This window comes from Nylanderia fulva, unplaced genomic scaffold (genome assembly GCF_048542155.1).
Source record: "Nylanderia fulva isolate GAGA-0341 unplaced genomic scaffold, ASM4854215v1 Scaffold18, whole genome shotgun sequence".
Lineage (NCBI taxonomy): Eukaryota > Metazoa > Arthropoda > Insecta > Hymenoptera > Formicidae > Nylanderia > Nylanderia fulva.
Window position 1 is genome coordinate 1,442,907 of NW_028190055.1, and position 21,329 is coordinate 1,464,235.

The 21,329-nt window shown below is 32.1% G+C and overlaps 1 protein-coding gene across 1 annotated transcript; it reads left to right on the top strand.

The window, feature by feature from the left end:
- Positions 1-18,346: 18,346 nt before the first annotated feature.
- Positions 18,347-20,881, top strand: LOC146723631 (uncharacterized). Its single transcript, XM_085481389.1, has 4 exons — positions 18,347-18,401; positions 19,084-19,161; positions 20,540-20,725; positions 20,799-20,881. The coding sequence occupies exons 1-4, from the start codon at positions 18,347-18,349 to the stop codon at positions 20,879-20,881; spliced, it is 402 nt and encodes a 133-aa protein (XP_085337515.1).
- The last annotated feature ends 448 nt before the right edge of the window (positions 20,882-21,329 follow it).

The window sequence follows — 21,329 nt, forward strand, 5'->3', positions numbered from 1 at the left end:
AGGATATTATTAAGGCAAATGAAAATTTGTGATTACAAAGAGCATATTCTATGCTTAAATCAATCAAATAGCGTTCAAGAATAAAAGTATACTTGAATCAAGGATTCCTTTTTTTCTGTGTACCATTCCCAATTTGTGTATCAAATTACCCTTGCAAATCTGATCCCGACAGTATTCATAAAAAGTGTTCTAATTATTCCTATAAGAAAATATATGTACAATAATTTAAATTAATTATACTATCTCGGTATATGATATCAGGGATAACTGGGCATTGTCAGGGAATTTTAGAAATCTGGAATTGTCAGGGAAAAAAGTCAGGAAATTTTACTATTTATCTGGATTTTTTCACATTATTCTACATTTGTCTCAATAATTTGAAATTTTTTATTAAATAAGTATAAACTCTCAGCACGCTAATTTTCTGCATCGTAAAAAATCGATTCAATGTATTTGATAGAGACAAAAAATTTGATATAATATAAATAAAAAAGGTGATTATTTAAATAGTTTATAGTGACATGTTTGTTTCGATTATCGTATATAATGCAGATTGTATAATTAATCTAATTGTTTTTAACTTCCGAATCCTTTCAATGTTGACAAAAATATCTCAAGGATTTCACGATTTAACATTTAATTGATTTATCGTATAGATATATGCAAATTATATATTTGGAAAAAATAATACTAAAAAGTCAGGGAATTTTTTTCATTAAGTCTGCTGAACACCTTGAATTATCTTTGTAAATCTGATCCCGACAGTAGATTCATAAAAAATGTTCTAATTATTCCTACGAAAATATATGTACAATAATTTAAATTAATTACACTATCTCGATATATGATATGACCTTAATTATTAAATTAGCGACTTTAAAAGCTTTTTATTAAACGAAAAGCAATAATTTATCACTAAATTATTAATTTATTAATTATTACTAATAATAATACATTTTATTTTGCGAGATTGCAATATGACACTAATTGAGGTGAAATATTATCTCAAGTAAGTTACTTTCCTTGACAATTCGATCGTAATTCAATATTCCGGAATTAATAACCGGTATTGTAATTACAGTCCGCGAATATATTCCCATGGTTGAAAATGAGATTATAAGGTTCGCGTCTTGATGAGAATCTTGAAAACAATCCAAACGGTTAACATATCGCCGCAGCAATATGCGAAGATATATAAAGGCCACAAACAACAAACGTGTCAAGGGGTTGAATGAAACTTCCTCGAGCGTCTCGTCTGCCCGAAATCGCCCATCGCGAACGGCACAATGCGAATTTAACCGCGAATATGGATGCACTATTCTGTTGCAAGCAGTTATTCAGGTCCCGCGTCACGTGTTGGTATAAAGCGTCTAATTATTCGCCGCATGAATAATTCACCTTGCAACTTAACCGAGGTCGAAGATCGTTCAGCGGGAAAGAAGAAAGCCGAAGGGAGAGGGATAGCTACTATTAGCTGCTCCGTTACACGGCAATGTGAAAAATTAACGGCCTCACCGACGAGTTTCCGTATCTTTCTCCCGCGCGTTCTGTCATTCGTTCTGTCACTCTTTCAAAGTACTGTTTCTCTTTTTTTCTCTTTCTCTCTTGTCTCGTTTTTTTTTTCTTTTTTTTTTTTTTATAAATGCTACACGACAGATGCACGTGTGTTTCGTGAAATGCGAAACCCGTCATACGACAACAGAAGAAAAAAAGAATCAGCGGCGAAAATTGGGAATAAAAATGTGTCTGAGAGCGTATTGACAGACAGCGCGAAACAGCGGAAATATTTGGCGAAATTTCTTTCAGTATCGGATAAAATCATTTTAGCTACATTTGATGAATAATATGCGATGATTAATTTATTATTATTAGCCGAATCATCTGAGTATAATGAATTCTTAAATGAATTTAATATTGCGCGGATTGACGAGAGCCTAATTCGATTAAAGCGCATTAATATATAAATGATGAATAAAGAAGAAGCGAAATTGTATCCTGTTAGATTGAAATCCAACATCCGAAACAAAAACGAATGTCATCGTATAGAGGGAATATTTTGCACCTTTATTTTAAAAATATATTATTTTTCATCCAAGATTATTTATATTATTTGTAATTTAAAAGACATTTTTTAAAGAATTGTTTCAGTATCTTTTTTTTTCTCCTGAAATTTTATATTTCTTTTTAAGAAAGTGGAAGATATTTTATTCTAAGAGCTTTCTTTATATTATTTGTAGGATTATTTATATTATTTGTAATTTAAAAGACATTTTTTAAAGAATTGTTTCAGTATCTTTTTTTTCTCCTGAAATTTTCTATTTCTTTTTAAGAAAGTGGAAGATATTTCCAAGAGCTTTCTTTATTTGCTATTATAAGGATAAAATGCAAGGCATACAAGGAATTTAATTGTTACACACAATGATGAGATAACGTTACGTTAATTCAACGGGTAAACGCGCAGAGACAGAATAATCGGATAAAATCGCGGGCGAATTAATTGCGAATTTACAATGAAATCGCGTCGAACGGTATATATACGGGAGATGGCGCGCTTTTTTTCTCCTTCGTCGGCGTGATTCATTCAGTGGAGCCATTTTCAGGGGGACCACGCGCGCAAACGCGCGATCCCCCATTCGCGACCGAGCTGCCTCGTCCAGGTGTGCAGGTGGTGCCGTGGGGTCACTCATTTATCATTGCATAAGATTCAGAACCTGTTCCGGTCCATTCATCGCCGCTCGCTCGTATATACCTTCGAAAGTGACTCGTGGGACGGGCTATGAGAGATGTAGCTACGTACATGCGCAATGGCGTAAGTGCGAATGTACATTTGCTCGTCGGAAAATTATTCCCCTGTCTATTCTGTGATAATAACAACGCGCGCGGGAAAAAAAATTGCATTTTTGCAGGAGAGACAAAGTGCATTTTTATCACAGACAAAACAGTATCCTTGAAAGAATGCAAATATGCCTCGATTCAAGTGCATTTTATCCTTATAATAGCAAATAAATAAAGCTCTTAGAAATATCTTCCACTTTCTTAAAGAGAAATATAAAATTTCTGGAGAAAAAAAAGATACTGAAACAATTCTTTAAAAAATGTCTTTTAAATTATAAATAATCTTGGATAAAGGATAATATATTCATAAAATAAAGGTGTGAGATATTCTTGGTTGAAGCTGAAATTTACTTCAATTTAAAAATAAAGTTGCAAGAACAAGTGAGGATTGGATATAAGAGGTACTTTCAAGTATATAATTCTTAGTTCAAATGTGATTAAAAAGAGCATTCTGTGCTTAAATCAATCAAATAGCGTTCAAGAATAAAAATATACTTGAATCAAGGATTCCTTTTTTTCTGTGATTAAAAGATATGCAATCGTAGAATCTTTTTGAGAACTTGAGAGAGACGCGTGTCTCTGAATTATAAAACTCCCCTAATTTATTACTCATCGCTAGGGTTGGGTAATAACTAGTTAATTAGTCGAAAGTTAAAAAAAAGTTACAAAGTTAATAACTTTTAACTTAGCTTAGTTAAGTTAAAATGTATTAATTTTTAACTTCAACTAGTTATTTTTTATCTTAAACTTATTAACTTTTTTCCCGAGTTGTATTTTTTATCTCTGAATACCATTATTGTCTTTTTATAAATTATAAACGTATTATTTTTAAATTAAAGTATTATTAATGTTTATATTCATTTGTCATCAATTATAATTACCAAAAAATATATTTCTATATAAAACTCAAAATTTCTTTGTTATTTGTGTTATTATATATTTCAAAAGAATTAACAAATAAAATTCTAATTTAATATAAATAATCTTTTTAAAAATTAACTTTTGATTTAACTTCAGTTAATTTAATCTTAACTTAACTTTAACCGAGTTAATTTTTTGTTCATCAAGCTTTTAACTTAACTAAATTAATTTTATAAGCAACTAACTTTAACTTAACTTAGTTTTAAAAAATCTTTAACTTACCCAACCCTGCTCATTGCTGTAAAAAATGTTGCATCTGCTTCAGCTTCATATTATGTAGATACAAAGTATAGTAAAAGATTTAATTTAATAATTGATATAAAAATTGTTTTTCTTTAAATATGAATGACTCGTATAATTTCTAATTCTTAATTAAACGACGATTAATTAAACAAAAGAGGTGACTTACTTAATGACTCAAAACCTGCTTTATAATTATTCATGTTTATCCCGCGACTACATTGATTCTATGAAGTATTTTGCGATGCACAATGAGCGTAATATATACATATCGCTGTTATATGTGACTGTGGTAAATAGCTGCAATTTCTGTTTGAATAGTTTGTATTATGCGACAAGGTATTCGTTAACCGCGGAAATACCAGACTTGAAGACCAACGTTTCACGATTGTCTCGATCAGCTTATAATAATGTCTGTTTGTCAAAGTAGTTCTACGAATGATCCAAATGCTACAAGTAATTTAAAAAATCCATGTCTCATCCATGTCATATTAAAAAAATGTAAAATCATATATTTTTGATCTGCTATAACATATTTGTCAAAAAATATTATGCTGTGACATCTGTTTGTAAAATATGTAAAATTCGAAATATATATCAGATTATATACATATAGATACATTAAAAATAAACGATACGTAAAATTGAAAATAATACATGTAGAATTCTATCATAAATTTTCTCGTGAATAATAGATCGTCTAAAGAGGTATTAAAAAGATATTAATAAAAGAATGAATATATAATCAAATATGACATTATTGGAAAAACTACTTTTATTAATTTATCAATTTAATTATTAATTCCGCAAAATGCGATTACATAATAATAGAATTTTTATTATAAAATTATGCGCAATAATTTAAATTTATGAACATAATTAAATAGCAACACAATATACGACTTGTATAATTATATAAATATTAACAAAATAATATATAAATGTAAATTTGAACGCACGTATATTTATAACGCGATCGCGAGCGACGTCAGTGAATGCGCGCGTCCCCTTTAAATCTCGAAACGAACGATATTGTTTCGCATATGTGTGCGTTATTTTTGCCTCGATTTTGCCCGAAGTGTAGGACAAAAGGGCCCGACACACGATCTAGATAGGTATACTGATCTATTGGCGATCTCTTCCGTTCCTCCAGTCGAAACAAGAGACACATCCATCGAAACGATAGGATATCTTATCTCTCGGAGTATAACAAAGATGCGGGCTGTATCAGCAGACCACGCACATCCCGCGAAATGGCGATTAATGACAAAAGTTTGCTATTTATATTTCATTTAAAATTTCTGTTCTTTTTTAATCAACATTTCCCCGAAATAATCTGAATTTGTAATCAGATTTTTATCCAAATCTGATCTTTGAATCTCACTGTTTATTCAACCAAATAATAAATAATTAAGCTTCCGATAAAGCAAAAAATAGATTAAACAGAAAGCTTATGAAAGGAAATTAGTCTTGTCTTTTTTAATCAACATTTCCTCGAAATAATTTGAATTTGTAATCAGATTTTTATCCAAATCTGATCTTTGAATCTCACTGTTTATTCAACCAAATAATAAATAATTAAGCTTCCGATAAAGCAAAAAATAGATTAAATAAAAAGCTTATGAAAGAAAATTAGTCTTGTCTTTTTTACAATTATGTGTAATATTTAAGACAGCACATGAAGGAATAATTAGGAATAATTTTTTATTGTGTCCTTTTTTGTTATATTTATTTGATAAATTATAAGGAAAAATTTACATATATGAAGTAAATGAACACGGTCAGGTTAACATTCTCTTTTATCAGTTTCTCATGGTAGCACGTGGTTGCACTCATCAGTCTGACACGATACATCTTGCCTGTGTTATCTTTCAAGTTCGTCTTGTGTACGCATCTGTTTTGATTAAGGATCTCATCGTCGTTCTTAGTGACAGACGATTTGTCATTGTCACGTATTTATTTCCATGTTTCGTTGCAGTGACATTTCGTAACAAATTTTAATCTATCACTTGAATTCAATATTTTTATCTCCTTTGTTTTAAAAATTGATATGTTAATAGAAATTGTTCTCACACACACATATATTTATATTGATGCATAAGCTTTTAGAAATATCTTCCACTTTCTTAAAAAGAAATAAAATTTCAGGAGAAAAACCAGATGTTGCAAAAACTCTTTAAAAAATGTTTTTTAAATTACAAATAAATGGTACGTCTTCCGAAAATTTTAATTCCACTGATAATATATCTGATTATTATATAGTCAATAAAAAAAAAGACAGAATTCAATTCGAATATAGCTAACAAGGATCTAGCGAATGCAATGTAAATATTTTTAAACACCGATTTACGTGCCTCGCAAGTCGTTCGTGACACATTTTAAGCTTCGAGATGTAAGCAGCAAGTCAACAAAGTCGACAATACTCGAAAACTCGAAAACGTTGTTAATTCGTTCACGATTCTATAAAGGAATCCTTTCCACGTGATCAGAAAATGTTTGTTAAGTTGGTCACATCAATTATAAGCCACTATCTACAAATTACATATTTGTGTAATGTATAAAGATTTCGATTATGCATTATTTTGCAAATATTCCGCACATTTTTAATTTTCTTTTTTAACGATTTTCATCTTTATAAAAATTTTTTATTAATGTTATTTATTATTTCACGAATGTATAGTGTTTCTCATATATATATATATATATATATATATATATATAGGGTGTCCGGTAACTAAGGGACCAACGATCACAAATGGATTCTTTGGTCAATTTGGGAACGATTTTTCCTCAGCGAAAATATCGAAAAAGGTCATCATTTTTTACAACTTTCCAATATTTGTCATTATGTATCTTTATAACTAAGCCTCAAATTAAAATTTTATTATAGTAAACTTTACCTGAAATTAACTGAAGAATGTAATTATGTTAGACTTTTAACTCCAAAACGTTTAGTTTTCAAAAAACCCATTTTTTTTGGCCAAAGAATCCGCCCTTAATCATTGGTCCGTTAGTTACCGGACACCCTGTATATATATTTAGGGCCGAAGTATTCGAATTACAAGATCGAAAATGATTCTTGCGCACAAATGTGCTTGGAGGTACAGATAGAAAAAAAGAAAGAGAGAAAGAAAGAAAGATCTCGAATTAAATTGTGGTAACGGGCAATACAATTTCATCGCAGAGGTGGTTCGTTCGTTTATTCGCGTGTAACATATCGCGGATTCGTTAATTATAGGTTGCCCTCTTACTTAACTACTCGAAAACCTTCTCGCCGTCGTTCAACGTTTTCCAACGGTAAGAATCTCGGTATCCGATTGCCAGGTGGCTTTAAGCAGAGTCAAAAGTCGTGGGTAGGCTCATCTCTTCCTGATCTTTTCTTTCTTTTCTTCCTGCTCGGTCCACCGCCTTTCGTCTTTTCGTCCTGTCAGACAATCTCCTCGGCTTCCTATAAGGCCAAGGTCTTTTATCAGGGAGGTCGAAAGAGAAAAAAAAAAAATCGCAGTTGATATATCCCTCTTCGAATCGTTATTTGCGATCGTGAATCAACAGGATAATTGCTTACGGAAGGCGTTTGCTTTGGCATTCGTAAATTTCTTCGCATATCGATTTCTTTTTTAAATGTACCATTGTAGTCTCTAAAATAAAATTATTTTAGCGAGAACGTTCGTTCTCCGATATCAAATATTTTTAAATTTAAAATCTCTGCATAGTAAAGTTGAAGATTAATTTTTATGAAGCACATAATTTCATATTATTTCTATATAGAGGGGTATTTTATATTACTAGCTTAAATTATATAAATTGATTATATATTGCATATAAATATAGAACTTTTTCTTTATATATATATATATATATATCTACAAAAAGAATTGAAATTGATTTTCAGTATACATTACGTTATATTCTAACACAGCTCTGCATACATATATGATTTTCTGCGGGTCTTTCGTATTTGTCGTTATTAAAATATGTGGTATCCTCTTTAAAGAATCTCGGGGAACCGCGCGGTTATTAATTGGACGCGATCACGCGATATTTCCTCGCGATACGTCGACCCACCGCGAATTTATCGTCGTGCACGAGCTGATTTATCAGGGAGGACCCGATTTATCAGTGTGTCCCAGGCACGGGCCCGAATGGAGATCGACACGATTCAGAAGCCGATTGGCCAATTTCGCTAGCGCGACATTCCGAAAGAACGGAATTGCGAGCGCAGCGCAATGCACTCTGTTTGCAGTACACGATGAATTCGTAGAGTCTATTTGTGGCCAATTTATATTTAGCTGTATTTAGTCGGTTATCCGTGCAATGCTGCGAGTTTTACTAAAAAACGTATGATTCCAAACGATCGGCTTACGCAGTGATAGTATCGTCTATCACGACAAGCTCTTTAAAATGTCGATATTTTCAATAATTTATAATCCATACAAGCTTTTTCAAAGAGATATGAAACTGAGAAAAATGTTGAGCTTCGAAGGTTTCATGCGTTTTATATCTTCATTCTTTTTTTAATATATATGTATACCATTTTTTATTTTATATCTTTATTTCTTAATACAAAAATTGGAGGATTGATGACTATTAAATTAAAGTAATATCAGTATTTAATTGATTAATTATTATTACATAATCATTAATCAATTATATTTTGTATACATTATTTCGATTTCAAAATATAAAATGTTTATTTGTGCGTAAACGATAGCACAGAGCTTGATATGAATAAATTCGATGCAGTCGGCCAATCGATCACTATCTTTATACCAAAATGTCACATCTCTGTCTCGCGATATAATCGAGTTGTCGTTAAAATATATTTTTCTCGTACATATTCTCATTACAATTAATACTTGAAAAGTTATTTTAACAACCGATTCCTTTTCAAGAGAAATAAAATATTTGAGAGGCGCTATCAGCTTTCATTCCGATTACAATTGCTTACCTACGACGAATAGTCGCGTTTTTCAAAGAGAAGTTCGACAAATAAATAAATGTCCGGCCGGTTGAAGTAAACAAAAGCTACCTCGCAAGCACACCGAGTGCTTACGTTTGCTACGATTCTTCAAGAACGACGAATCGGATAAAATTGGCGCTGTCTTCCGGTATTACTTCAAACTTTCTCGAATATATGTAATAAATTCTTAAGTTATTGATATTTCTCTTCGAATCACCTCTCTTCGATAAAATTTCGCCTATTATCATAATTGAATGATTTCTCTCTCTCTTTGTTTTATTTTTCGAACATTTGCACGAAGTAATAATTGTCGATATCGTAATTTGAATATTACGATTTTAGATATATGTATATGTGAGAAGAACATGTACATTGGTAGAATAATATATGCCAATTGTAATGTAAAACGTAATTGCGCAATTATTATTTAACTTCGAGCAAAGAAAGGGTTGAAGATTCCATCCCTGAAACATCGACCTGTTGACTATTGGAATTTTAAAGCACAAACAGTTCGAGTCTGAATTTCAAGATCGAAATGAATTAAATTGTTCGGATCCCTCGAGTCTGGAAATATATTCGAATAGTTAGAACTTCTGTTCAAACTTTCGGTAATATAATTTCCTATATTACAAATATGGGAAATAAAAATGCAAATAAAAATTTATTATCAATCAAAATTAATATTGGACGCTAGTGGTGAAAATAAACTTGGCAAAATTGATTTCGACGTAACTAGCAATTTTATTCAATACTTTCACGACGTTTCGACCATTTGGTTGTGGTCCTTATCAAGTGAGAATTCACAATATTACACAATAGTTTTTAACAATGTTGAAACATACAAGAACATATTTAAATGTTAAAATATGTGATATAATAAAAGGCCAACTTAACGAGCTTATATGCTAATAATTGAAAAATTTTTATTTATTAATTTACGTCATACTATACAAAAGTTACGATAAACGTTTCGACTGTACGACAGTCTTTCTCAATATCCTAATAATATGTTAAACAATTAATTTAGTCATTTCAACATCATAAATAAATACAACAATTATAAGATTATATGACGAACGCAGTACAAAATTCATGATTGTTGGCATGAGTTAGAGCGTCAGATGCTGTTATATTATGTAACGACACTGTGAACAAATTAATATATCCGCTCAAATATTACAATACATTTAGATTTTTAATAAATAGTATTAACTTACTTTTTTGTCAACGAACATAACACCTTTGTTAAAAAATTATTTCTTTTTACTTAACATAATCACAATGTGTACTTTTTTAAAAAACAAATCGATATCTGTATCTTACAATGTCGGCGCGCTGTATATATACCCAATTTTTAAGATGACGTAGACAATTTTTTTAGAATATCATAATAAGAACCGTCAAGACGCTCGGTGTCCTTTTTTAGGTTGATACTGTTGTTTTCTTCTTTAATATATATCATTTCTGATATCAACCTTTTATAATAATTCTTTTCATAATCTAGGATTTTTGTGTCGTTCCAATTGAAATTGTGTGTAAATTTTACAATATGATCAGAAACCACCGAGTGTCTTGCTGAATCTAATCTAATATTATTTTTATGTTCATTTACTCTTGTACCTAATTGTCTTTTCGTCTGTCCTACATATGTAGCATCACAATTATTACACGAAATCTTATATATGACCCCCGAATTATTTTGGAGCTTATCTCTGTCTTTTTGCGTTTTTATGACTCTGTTTAATTTCTTTAGACATCTGTATCCTACTGTTATATTTGATTTCTTTAATTCTGATGCTACTAGTTCCGAGATTCTTTCAATATAAGGTATCGCTATGAATTTTTTATTATTGTCATTATTTATGATTTCGTTATTTATATCTTGAGTCATTTCTTTGTTTAATCTATTAACAATAAGGAACTTCAGTCTATTATTGATTTCTGAGAAAATGAGATCAAGAGGATAACTATTGCTCAATAAAATCTCTATGATTAATGTTAAATTTTTACTATGAAAACGGGGATGTGATAATAATATTGACCGGTCTACTAAATTATATATTACACTTTTTTTGTGGCATATAGGATGATTTGAATGATATGAGAGTGTTCTACCCGAAAATGTTTTTTTCTGAAACCAATCTATGTATATTATGTTATTTATAATTTTGAGTGAGATATCTAAAAAACTTATGCTACGGTTATCCTCTCTTTCTATTGTGAATTTTAATCTATCGTGACAATCATTAAATTTTTCTACTAGATATGTGACTTGATCTTCCGGCAAGCAAAGCAAGATATCATCGACGTAGCGATAGTAAAACCTTATATTAACCTTTATAGTTTCAAGAATCCTAGTTTCTATATCTTGCATGACAATATCAGCAATAATTGGAGATAAAGGCGATCCCATAGGAGTTCCATGTATTTGTTTATAGATCGTTTCGTTGAATGTGAAGTACGTTGAAGTCAAAATAAATTTAATTACATTAACAAACTCATTTTTGTCTATTGATGTGTGGTTTTCAATGTAATGCCATCTATTATTTATGCTGTCTATTGCAAGGTCCACAGGAACATTTGTGAACAACGATATCACATCCAAAGATACGATTGTTTCATTGTTATTTAATTTAAGATCAGACAAAGCGTTGCACAATTCAAAACTATTGTTAACATGACTTTTGCCTTTGGGTAAACTTGTCACTAAAATGTTGTGTAAATATGCAGCTAAATGATGTAGTGCTGTATTGACCGATGATACTATTACTCTGAATGGAACATTTTCCTTGTGAATTTTGGGCAAGCCATATGCTTTAGGAAGCACTGAATCACTGGAACTTAAACAATAATAGTCTTTTTTTGTGATCCATTCATTTTTTAACCATTGTTTTAAATTTTTGTTAAGGTCTTTTTCTATTTTTATTATTGGATTGTTTTTGATTGTCATATAATTATCTTTGTCATTTAATAATTCTTCAACTTTGTCTATATAAAATTCTTTGGTCATTGCTACGGTCGTGTTTCCCTTGTCTGCTCTTGTGAAAATGATGCTGGGATTTTGTTTACAAAATGTCATGGTTTTTTTGTACATAAAAGTAAGTTTGTCGTTAATTATGTCTTTCCTAGTATTGTTGTTTAAAAAAACAAAGAACTGTGGAATAGCTATGTTTCTTATTGTCGTGAGATTAGTTATGTTATTCGAATTGCTTTCTATGTCTTTAATGAATTCACAGCTGTTTTTTTATCAGTATTAATAGGAAGGCTAAATTCACTACCTAATTGCAATAAATTTGTGACATCAGTTGGAATATCTACATCAGTCAAATTAATAAACCATTTATCATTGGTTTGTTCTAATGGATTAATAGTTCTGTTTATAAAATTTGTTGCGTTAATGTGGTTATTAATATATTTATTATTTTGAGAGTTTACACTATTTTTCTCTAAACAAGAAAAAACTATGGGTTTAATATTATTATAGTAATCCGATTCTTTTTTTTGCAATAACCAACAGAATTTTTTCTTATGTAAGTAATGTAAGTTTAAAATTTGTTTTTTGAATAATCTACTATGGTGGTTATAAATCTCTTGCCATACCTGGGATGGGATGTTGTTATGGGTGGTTTCTGATCATATTGTAAAATTTACACACAATTTCAATTGGAACGACACAAAAATCCTAGATTATGAAAATAATTATTATAAAAGGTTGATATCAGAAATGATATATATTAAAGAAGAAAACAACAGTATCAACCTAAAAAAGGACACCGAGCGTCTTGACGGTTCTTATTATGATATTCTAAAAAAATTGTCTACGTCATCTTAAAAATTGGGTATATATACAGCGCGCCGACATTGTAAGATACAGATATCGATTTGTTTTTTAAAAAAGTACACATTGTGATTATGTTAAGTAAAAAGAAATAATTTTTTAACAAAGGTGTTATGTTCGTTGACAAAAAAGTAAGTTAATACTATTTATTAAAAATCTAAATGTATTGTAATATTTGAGCGGATATATTAATTTGTTCACAGTGTCGTTACATAATATAACAGCATCTGACGCTCTAACTCATGCCAACAATCATGAATTTTGTACTGCGTTCGTCATATAATCTTATAATTGTTGTATTTATTTATGATGTCGAAATGACTAAATTAATTGTCTAACATATTATTAGGATATTGAGAAAGACTGTCGTACAGTCGAAACGTTTATCGTAACTTTTGTATAGTATGACGTAAATTAATAAATAAAAATTTTTCAATTATTAGCATATAAGCTCGTTAAGTTGGCCTTTTATTATATCACATATTTTAATTGTATACGAGCCGAAGTTTAATTTATAAAATATATAAATTTAAATGTTAAGTTATGACCACAAACACAAACATACCCATCAATTAAAATGAGATTAACGCAACATAAAACCGATCTTATTTAAAATTAATAGTTAAAAGAGGAACACATCCCATCGCTATGATGTTTCGTCAACGACTAAATTTAAAACGCACTACTAAACAATCTTTATTATTTTGTCGTAAATATTTGTCAAATTCTCAGTATCTTTCTGTAGGTTAACAGTATTATCATGCTTCTTTATGAAGAACATTTCAGCAATCTCTCTCTTTCTTACATGTTTCTCATTATGTAAAATGATCGGTGATTTCCAATTAAAGTCATGTCCAAAATCACATCTGTGTTTACTCAAAACCGAATGATTAGACTCATGTAATTTAATATTGCTAGCATGTTCCTTTACTCTAGTGCATAAATGTCTTTTCGTTTGTCCAATGTATGAGACATAACAATTTTCACAATTAATCTTGTATACTACATTCGTTTTTATATCATTAGTTATTAAATCTTTACCTCGTTTTATCAACCTATTCAACTTTTTTGGCAAACTATAAACGACATTTAAGTTAGCATTTTTAATACTGTCGCTAACGTCTTTAACATATGGAAGTGGAAAAAAATTCATTAGTTCGCAACGAATATTATTTTTACACGAAGATTTTCATAATATAAATCCAAAGTTCCAACAATCGAATCTCTCGTGTGTCGGAGCTCTGCCTGATCGGAAGAAGAATTATCCAGACAGGCAGCAGCCTCCGCGACGTTCGACAATTCATTCGCCCACGTTCTCTCCTTACCGTGCACCGAGTGCGTGCATGTAATGGTTACGTTACAGCTTATGTTGTTCCGCCGAGGGATGTAGAAACCGGCCGAGGAGGGTCACGGCTGAGAGGGAGAGATATGGATTTGGGGAGGGAGATGTGAGGCCAGAGTTCGCTCCATTCATACCGTCGCATGTATGTACATACATACGTGATCGGCCGGTAGCTCAGCGTTGCACTTGGCAGTGAGTGCAGAGAGAAGGAGAGAGAAAAAGAGAGACCGAGAGAAGCCTCGATGCAGTGACCCTCACGATTTTCTCTCGTGCGTTCGAGAATAGACGAAGACTCTCCACTCAAGAGTGCAAATCGTCGACTAAATACGTTTCTTTACGCCACTCACAACAGATTGTAAGATCTTCATTGAAAATGCGAGGTCTCAGAAAAATTATGCACGCTTCTATTATTAAAAGAACGTGTTTTATCAATGTATAAGAGATCAACTATCGGGATTGTAGAAGAAAGAAATAGATAGGTATAACAAGAGTTATTTGATATATTCGAAAAAAATTAATACGAGGAAAATAGTACGTAAGGCACAGGGTTTTCTATCTTTTTAATTTTAAATATAATAGATATTGACGAGTGATTTTTAATTAAAAAATTCGAATCGATGCTTACATCTCACACCTTCACTCCGGATGAAAGCTCAGTCTCTATTAACAGAGAACAGATTGAAAATGCGAGATTTAATAAAAATTATTCACAATTTTATTATTAAAAGAACGTGTTTTATAAATTATGTATAAGAGATAAACTATCAATTATATAAGAAAAAAATAGATATAACAAGATTCATTTCAGCACAGAAAAAACAGTAACCTTGAAAGAATGCAAATATGCCTTGATTCAAGTATATTTTATTCTTATAATAGCGCCAAATATAAATAATTTTGGATAAAGGATAATTTATCCTTAAAACAAAGTGCAAAATATTCTTGGTTAAAGCTGAAATTTACTTATAAGTATTGCAAGGACAAGTAAGCATCGCATATAAGCGATACTTTCAAATATATAATTCTTAATTCAAATGTGACTAAGTTTGTTTTTACTATATAATGATGTTTAAAACAAGAATATATCTTAAGGATAAAATATACTTTCCATCCACAAACTTATTTATTATTAAGGCAAATAAAAATTTGTGATTACAAAGAGCATTCTATACTTAAATCAATCAAATAGCGTTCAAGAATAAAAATATACTTGAATCAAGGATTCCTTTTTTTCTATGAGGAAATGAATATTGACGAGTGATTTTTAATGAAAAAACTCGAATCGACGCTTACTTATATCTCACACCTTCACTCCGGATGAAAGGTGAGTCTCCATTAACAGGAAATGGGATAATAACGGCTAATGAGGCGCGTCGCTAATGTACGTGCACGTCAACTTGTATTTAGATGTCACGATACATATGCGCCGCGCGCTAATTAACTCGGCAGAAACACTCGCACACGAGAGCGGCTTATGGTCGCCTCGACGACACGCGTCTCTCTCTCTCTCTCACATTCGCTTAGACGTGTCCGTAACAAAATCTTGGGCGCTGCAGTATCTCCTAGTCCAATGTAGCGGGATTAAAATCCTCCCGGAGAAGCGTCCTCCTGGCCGCGCCCGCTTCGACGACGAGAGGACTTCCGGTTTTGCGCCATTAACCAACTTGGCCTGTGTTTCTCCGCCCTTCTGCCGGCCAAGACTGGAGTGTCCTTTACTGCCGCGGCTCTTCGTACTTACGTTCTCGGGACTAATGACAGCTCCAACATCGCGCACGTTGCATCCATTCGCATTATGAGCCTCGAGAATGCAACGAGAGAGTTAAAGGCGTAAGCGAGAGGATGGAGGATATTAGACACGTTCTTGTCTTTGACGCATTCACGATGCACCGGTCTAACGGCGAAATAATGACAGACGCGAAGATTGAGGGCCTTCGAAATTAATTTTCGGAGCACGTCCGATTATAAAACGATTATACTACTGCGATTTTTGTTGATCTTGTGTGTGAGAGAAGAACGCTGCTATTTCTAGTAAATTCACCTTGTTGTATATTAGAAAACATTTTTTTACAATTTTGAATAGTTACTTCTTACACATCTCGTTCGATAAATCATCGATCAGTAAAGAGCGGTATTTGACAGGTCGCGTATCGAACGATAATTTGACATTTCTGTGAAATGTACAGTGTAGACATGCAGCAATTACACGTTTTTGATACGAATCGCGATGTAACTCTTGTCTGTACTGGAAACAGAATATGAAACAATGAATGTAGAGTTTTTAAAAATTTACTTGTATTCTGTCAATAGAATTTAATCATCTTTTGTAATTTACTACAAAAACAAAGAAAAATAAAACGAATAAAATAAAATAAATAAAGAGTATATACGTACATATACAGGAGACCACCTCAATAATAAACTGTGAGCTTTCCAATCAACCAAAATCTTGGTTGATGATGAATTTCTACCTCCTGTCATTTTACTTAACAATAAGATTAATCAATACGCGCAACATGACGTATATATCTGATTTTTCTCGAAAATTTCTAAAGATTAAATATAGATTGTTTTTTAACATTGTTTTCTAGCTACTCGATGTGCAGGATGATATCAATGTCAATCCTGACTGATGACCCTCGGGCACTTTCGTTGCGAAGTGAGTGCACGGTGGAATTTATATTGAAAATTCCATTTTCGGAAAGGCCGTCCTCGCTCACAGCCGAACGTGCAAATATTTCCGACGCTTAAGTTCACGTTGTAGCAATTTTTTCGTAGCGCTTTCGACGTACGCGCTTGGAATTGAAGTGGAGTTTTCGGCATTTTCCACGCGCTTCGTTTAAACCAGAATCAGATTGTCACGTTTAAATTTGTTACATCTCATCGCGACTTAAAATACATATTATTTACGTATCTTGAAATTTATTTTAAAAAACACGCAAGTGAGAAGAACAGTAGCAATTAAATTAATTGAAAATTAAAATGTTAATTTTATCTAATTTCGCTCTATAAATCTTTGAGTTATATATAATCCACTAACGAATGTCAAATTTTCTTAAGAGATTTCGATGCAAAATCTTCCAAGTTTCTATTTCTTAAATAAATCGAGAAAAGAAAAACTTGAAAAGAATTGATGAATTTAAAAAGCGTCCGCATATATATGGTATACTTGTAATAAGATAAGATGAAAGTTTGCATGTTGAAATAACATTCAGAAATTTTAGTTCCGAACATTTTTTTGCTTCGGAGAGACATTGCTTTACTGAAAACTTAAACATTTCTTCGTCTATACTATCGGACTAAAACCTTTTGGTAATTGTTTTAGCCGATGAACTTTCGACGATTGCATTCCGTATCGCACACGGAAGTTTGGCGAGCGTTAATTAACTGCTAATTGGATTTTATTAATCGGGACTCTGCCGTACATTCGTTGCGCATTCACTAGGCGTTGCTTTGTCTATGTTAATAGAGAGTACATGTAGCCTGTGAGGATCGCTGTGCATCCTCCTGGATTAATGTAATGCATTACACAAGACAAGATCTGAATGCTGAGACCGTAGAGAGAGAGAGAGAGAGAGAGAGAATCGAGTAAAAAAATTCATCCAGCTCGATCTGATGTTGTTACCGAGCCACAAATTTATATACTACATCACAAACGATGCCAAATAAATAATAGCAATTTTTCGCGCACAAGTGTACCTCGAAATAAATCTACGTATATATTAAACTTTATTAACTTTCTTTAATTAAACTTTGTGTTAATGCGTCTACGAAGCAATATAAATTCTTTACTTTCTATTATTCCAATTAAAGACCAATACAAAAATTTGGAATTTATTATAAACAAAATAAAAAGCGAGAATATTATAATTTCTTTTGATGCGTGTTTATATTTGTCGTTGAAAAATTGTTCATATAAAAAAGCAATAGTTAATAATGAATAATGAATTTAATAATTAATAATTTGATTGTGTAAAGACGACGCAAGTATACAAGAGCCGAAATTTCGAGGACCTTATATACCGCGTATACTTGTGCGCGCGTTTCGATAACCCGGCCGACACACTATAATTAAAGTTTCGTTACGTAACGAGAAAGTTTATACTCGCGCGATCGCAGGATGCAGATACGAGGGTCGCCGATATCAGGAAGGGACGGCTGTGGATACGTCCGAGCCCTGTCTGCGATGCCGATGCACCGAAGGCGCATTGAGATGCCGGCTACGAGTTTGCCCGCGATTGCCGAATCCACCACCGACGGGCTGTCACGTTCGTTCGCCGGCCGAGGATGCGTGTTGCGCCGAATTGGTATGCGGCGAGTATCAACGTTAGTAAGATGACATCTCACTTATCGCTACTAGATTATCTTGTCGATAGAGAGACTTTTTTCTTTCGCTCACGGAAAGCTTGTTCTCTTTCTCTCTGCCGAAAAAATCATTATTCCTTCCTCTATTCTTCCTCTCTCTCTTATATATATTTTTTGTTCCATCATCACTCTCGACAAACTACTCGGGAATATTTATGAAGAAAGAACGCGTTCCGAAATATTTTTCTATTTGAGAAAATACTGTAATCTGTTTGCAAACAATCATTGTTATAGAACCGAAGTCTTTCTATATCGATGCAGAATTCCAGAAAAATGTTACATCATATATCGTCTTTTTTGTATTTGTCTTTATATTTTTTATTTAAACATAATGTCAATCATTTTTTTAAATAATTTTTACATGCATTCTCTATAATGTATAATTTAATCAGAACTAAATTATTAGAGATTATTAGACAATAAAGATGTCTTGTACATAAAAAAGTGTGTTTGTACATAAACTTGGCTTGTTCCTTTTACAGAGTCGGTTGCATTAAAACGTATAAAAGTTTCGGCTCTGCGGTAAAGCAGATTAAGGAGTTAATTTTGATGAGCTAGAGTTTAAATTTATTATTCGACTTACAGGCGATGTCGAGAATATGTTGCGGAGAGCCAATGCACCAACGAATATAGAAACTGAAAAACATGGTCAACTTCACGAAGGTATTTCCGTTCTGTTAATTTTTGTATTATTTATTTTCTTTGGCAAAAATTTTGTTACATATTTATTTTGTAGAGACAATTTCTTTTTCATGTTTAATAACATATGTGTACACACACATATACAACACATAAAATATATTTATTTCAATACAAACTGACAGTTCGATTTAACTTATTACATAGCGTAAGTAATTTGATCAAATATGTAAATAAATAATTTATTTTTAATATAACTAAATATTATCATTTTAACATGATTAATATTATAAAAATTCTAAGTGAAATTTATAGCATATTGTGTACGTGTGTGCGCGCAAGCGCTCTATTATTTTTAATAATTTCCATTCTAACTCCGTCTCTCTGGAAAGAGCGTCTGGGTTACTTCTGCGGTAAATAAATGAGCCTCGTTACGCCCAAGTAAACTTGGGTAAATAAATTGAGGTAGGTAGAGAACACTCGGGCATAACACAGAAGGGGTTAAAATGGCTCGTTACTGCTGAAACGAAAGTAATTTTAAATTAATTCAGGATTTCTTTGTTGTCGCAAGGTTTATGTCAGTACATTCTTTCATCTCTGCACAACATCAGATTCAGTATTGCAACAATTTACCGCAACACAATAATAAAATTTTATATACGTTATGTATTACGATATTAAAAATCAATAAGTGATCTTTTGTTTTATCTTAATTTTATTCATTTTGATTAATGAAGATGACTATTGATAATCTCTCTAAATTTCTATTGTTCACTAATGTTAATTTTCACACTATTCCTGTTCGTATTAATGAATTGAGCACTTCTTTAATTTGAGCTGTAAAGTTTGCAAAAATTCTTTTCTGTTCATAAAAAAAATAATAAAGTCCCGAGTTAATAAAGTTAAATATAATAAATATTCAAAAATGTAATACAGCATTCGGTCCGAGTATTTTCCCTCGAAACAACAATCTTACGTTACTTTATAAATGTACAAGAGCCTGTGCGTCTTTCTTGAAAGCATTGTTAAATAAATTACTGGGCACCGAGGAACTTTGCCGAACTTCGACGAGAAGTTCACGTGATATCTCAGACAGGAACGATCTTAACGAGAGCAATTTAACGTAAATTACAAAAACTCCCTTCAGTGCTCGATTGCAATTAAAGATTAACTATTGTGTATATATATATATATATATAGACGTTTCCGGTCTTTCTTTTTAAGACAAACGAATAATTGCCGTTATAAATGCTATAACACGAAACAAAATGATTAGAACACTTAGAAATATACCTACTTAATTTTTTATATATACATATTTTAATTTCTAAAATTCTTGCATCCTTTGTCCACCTTGTTGTAATTAATATTGGATTGAAAAAAGGCGAAATATAAATTCTAGGATGTTTGCACGAGGGCATTCGATACGGGGCGGGATCGGCGATGATGAGCTCGCGCCGATGCGAGTATTGCTACTGCATATCCGGCACGAGGAGATGCGTCCGACCCAAGTGTCTGCTACCACTGCCGGGATGCATCCCGCTGTACGCGCCCCAATCCTGCTGTCCGGTCGCGTATAACTGCACTCGTGAGTGTATTTTTATCACTGCGCGAGTTACTTTAAAGCACTTTACCAATGGTCCTCTTTATTTCTTTTGAAGACCACCATCCGTCCACAATGGCGCCGCTATCGGGAAACGGTGAGTTTGAACTGTTGTCGCATTTACGAGGCAGTTTCTCTTAAATGAATTCTAGAAAAGCGGATGACGAGAGATTTTCCGGAAATTCGATTAAGCTTTGTACTATTGCAACCAAGTTTAATTTGTAATTTTTTTTTCTTTTTTTTTTCCTGCAAATCTGATATCAATGGGAAGAAAAAAATATCTCTTGAAATTTGAAATTTTGAAGGTACAAAGTCTTTTGGAATTTATCCAATGATTGAGAGAGAGAGAGTTTCTCTCTTTGTTCTGCAAAACTGGTTCAATTTCAATGCTAGTAGCTTTTAATATGATAAATGCGATGTAGCGAGCAAACGAAGATTGTTTTACATATATTGGCATTGTGTATACGAGCGGATAAGTTATCAAAGTTCGCCCTCGGGAGTAGAAAACTTCAAGAAAATCGAGCTATTAGGGATTATTCCGAAATTTACCGCCGTGCGACTAAAGCTCTCCGCCGAAGCGCGCTCTCGA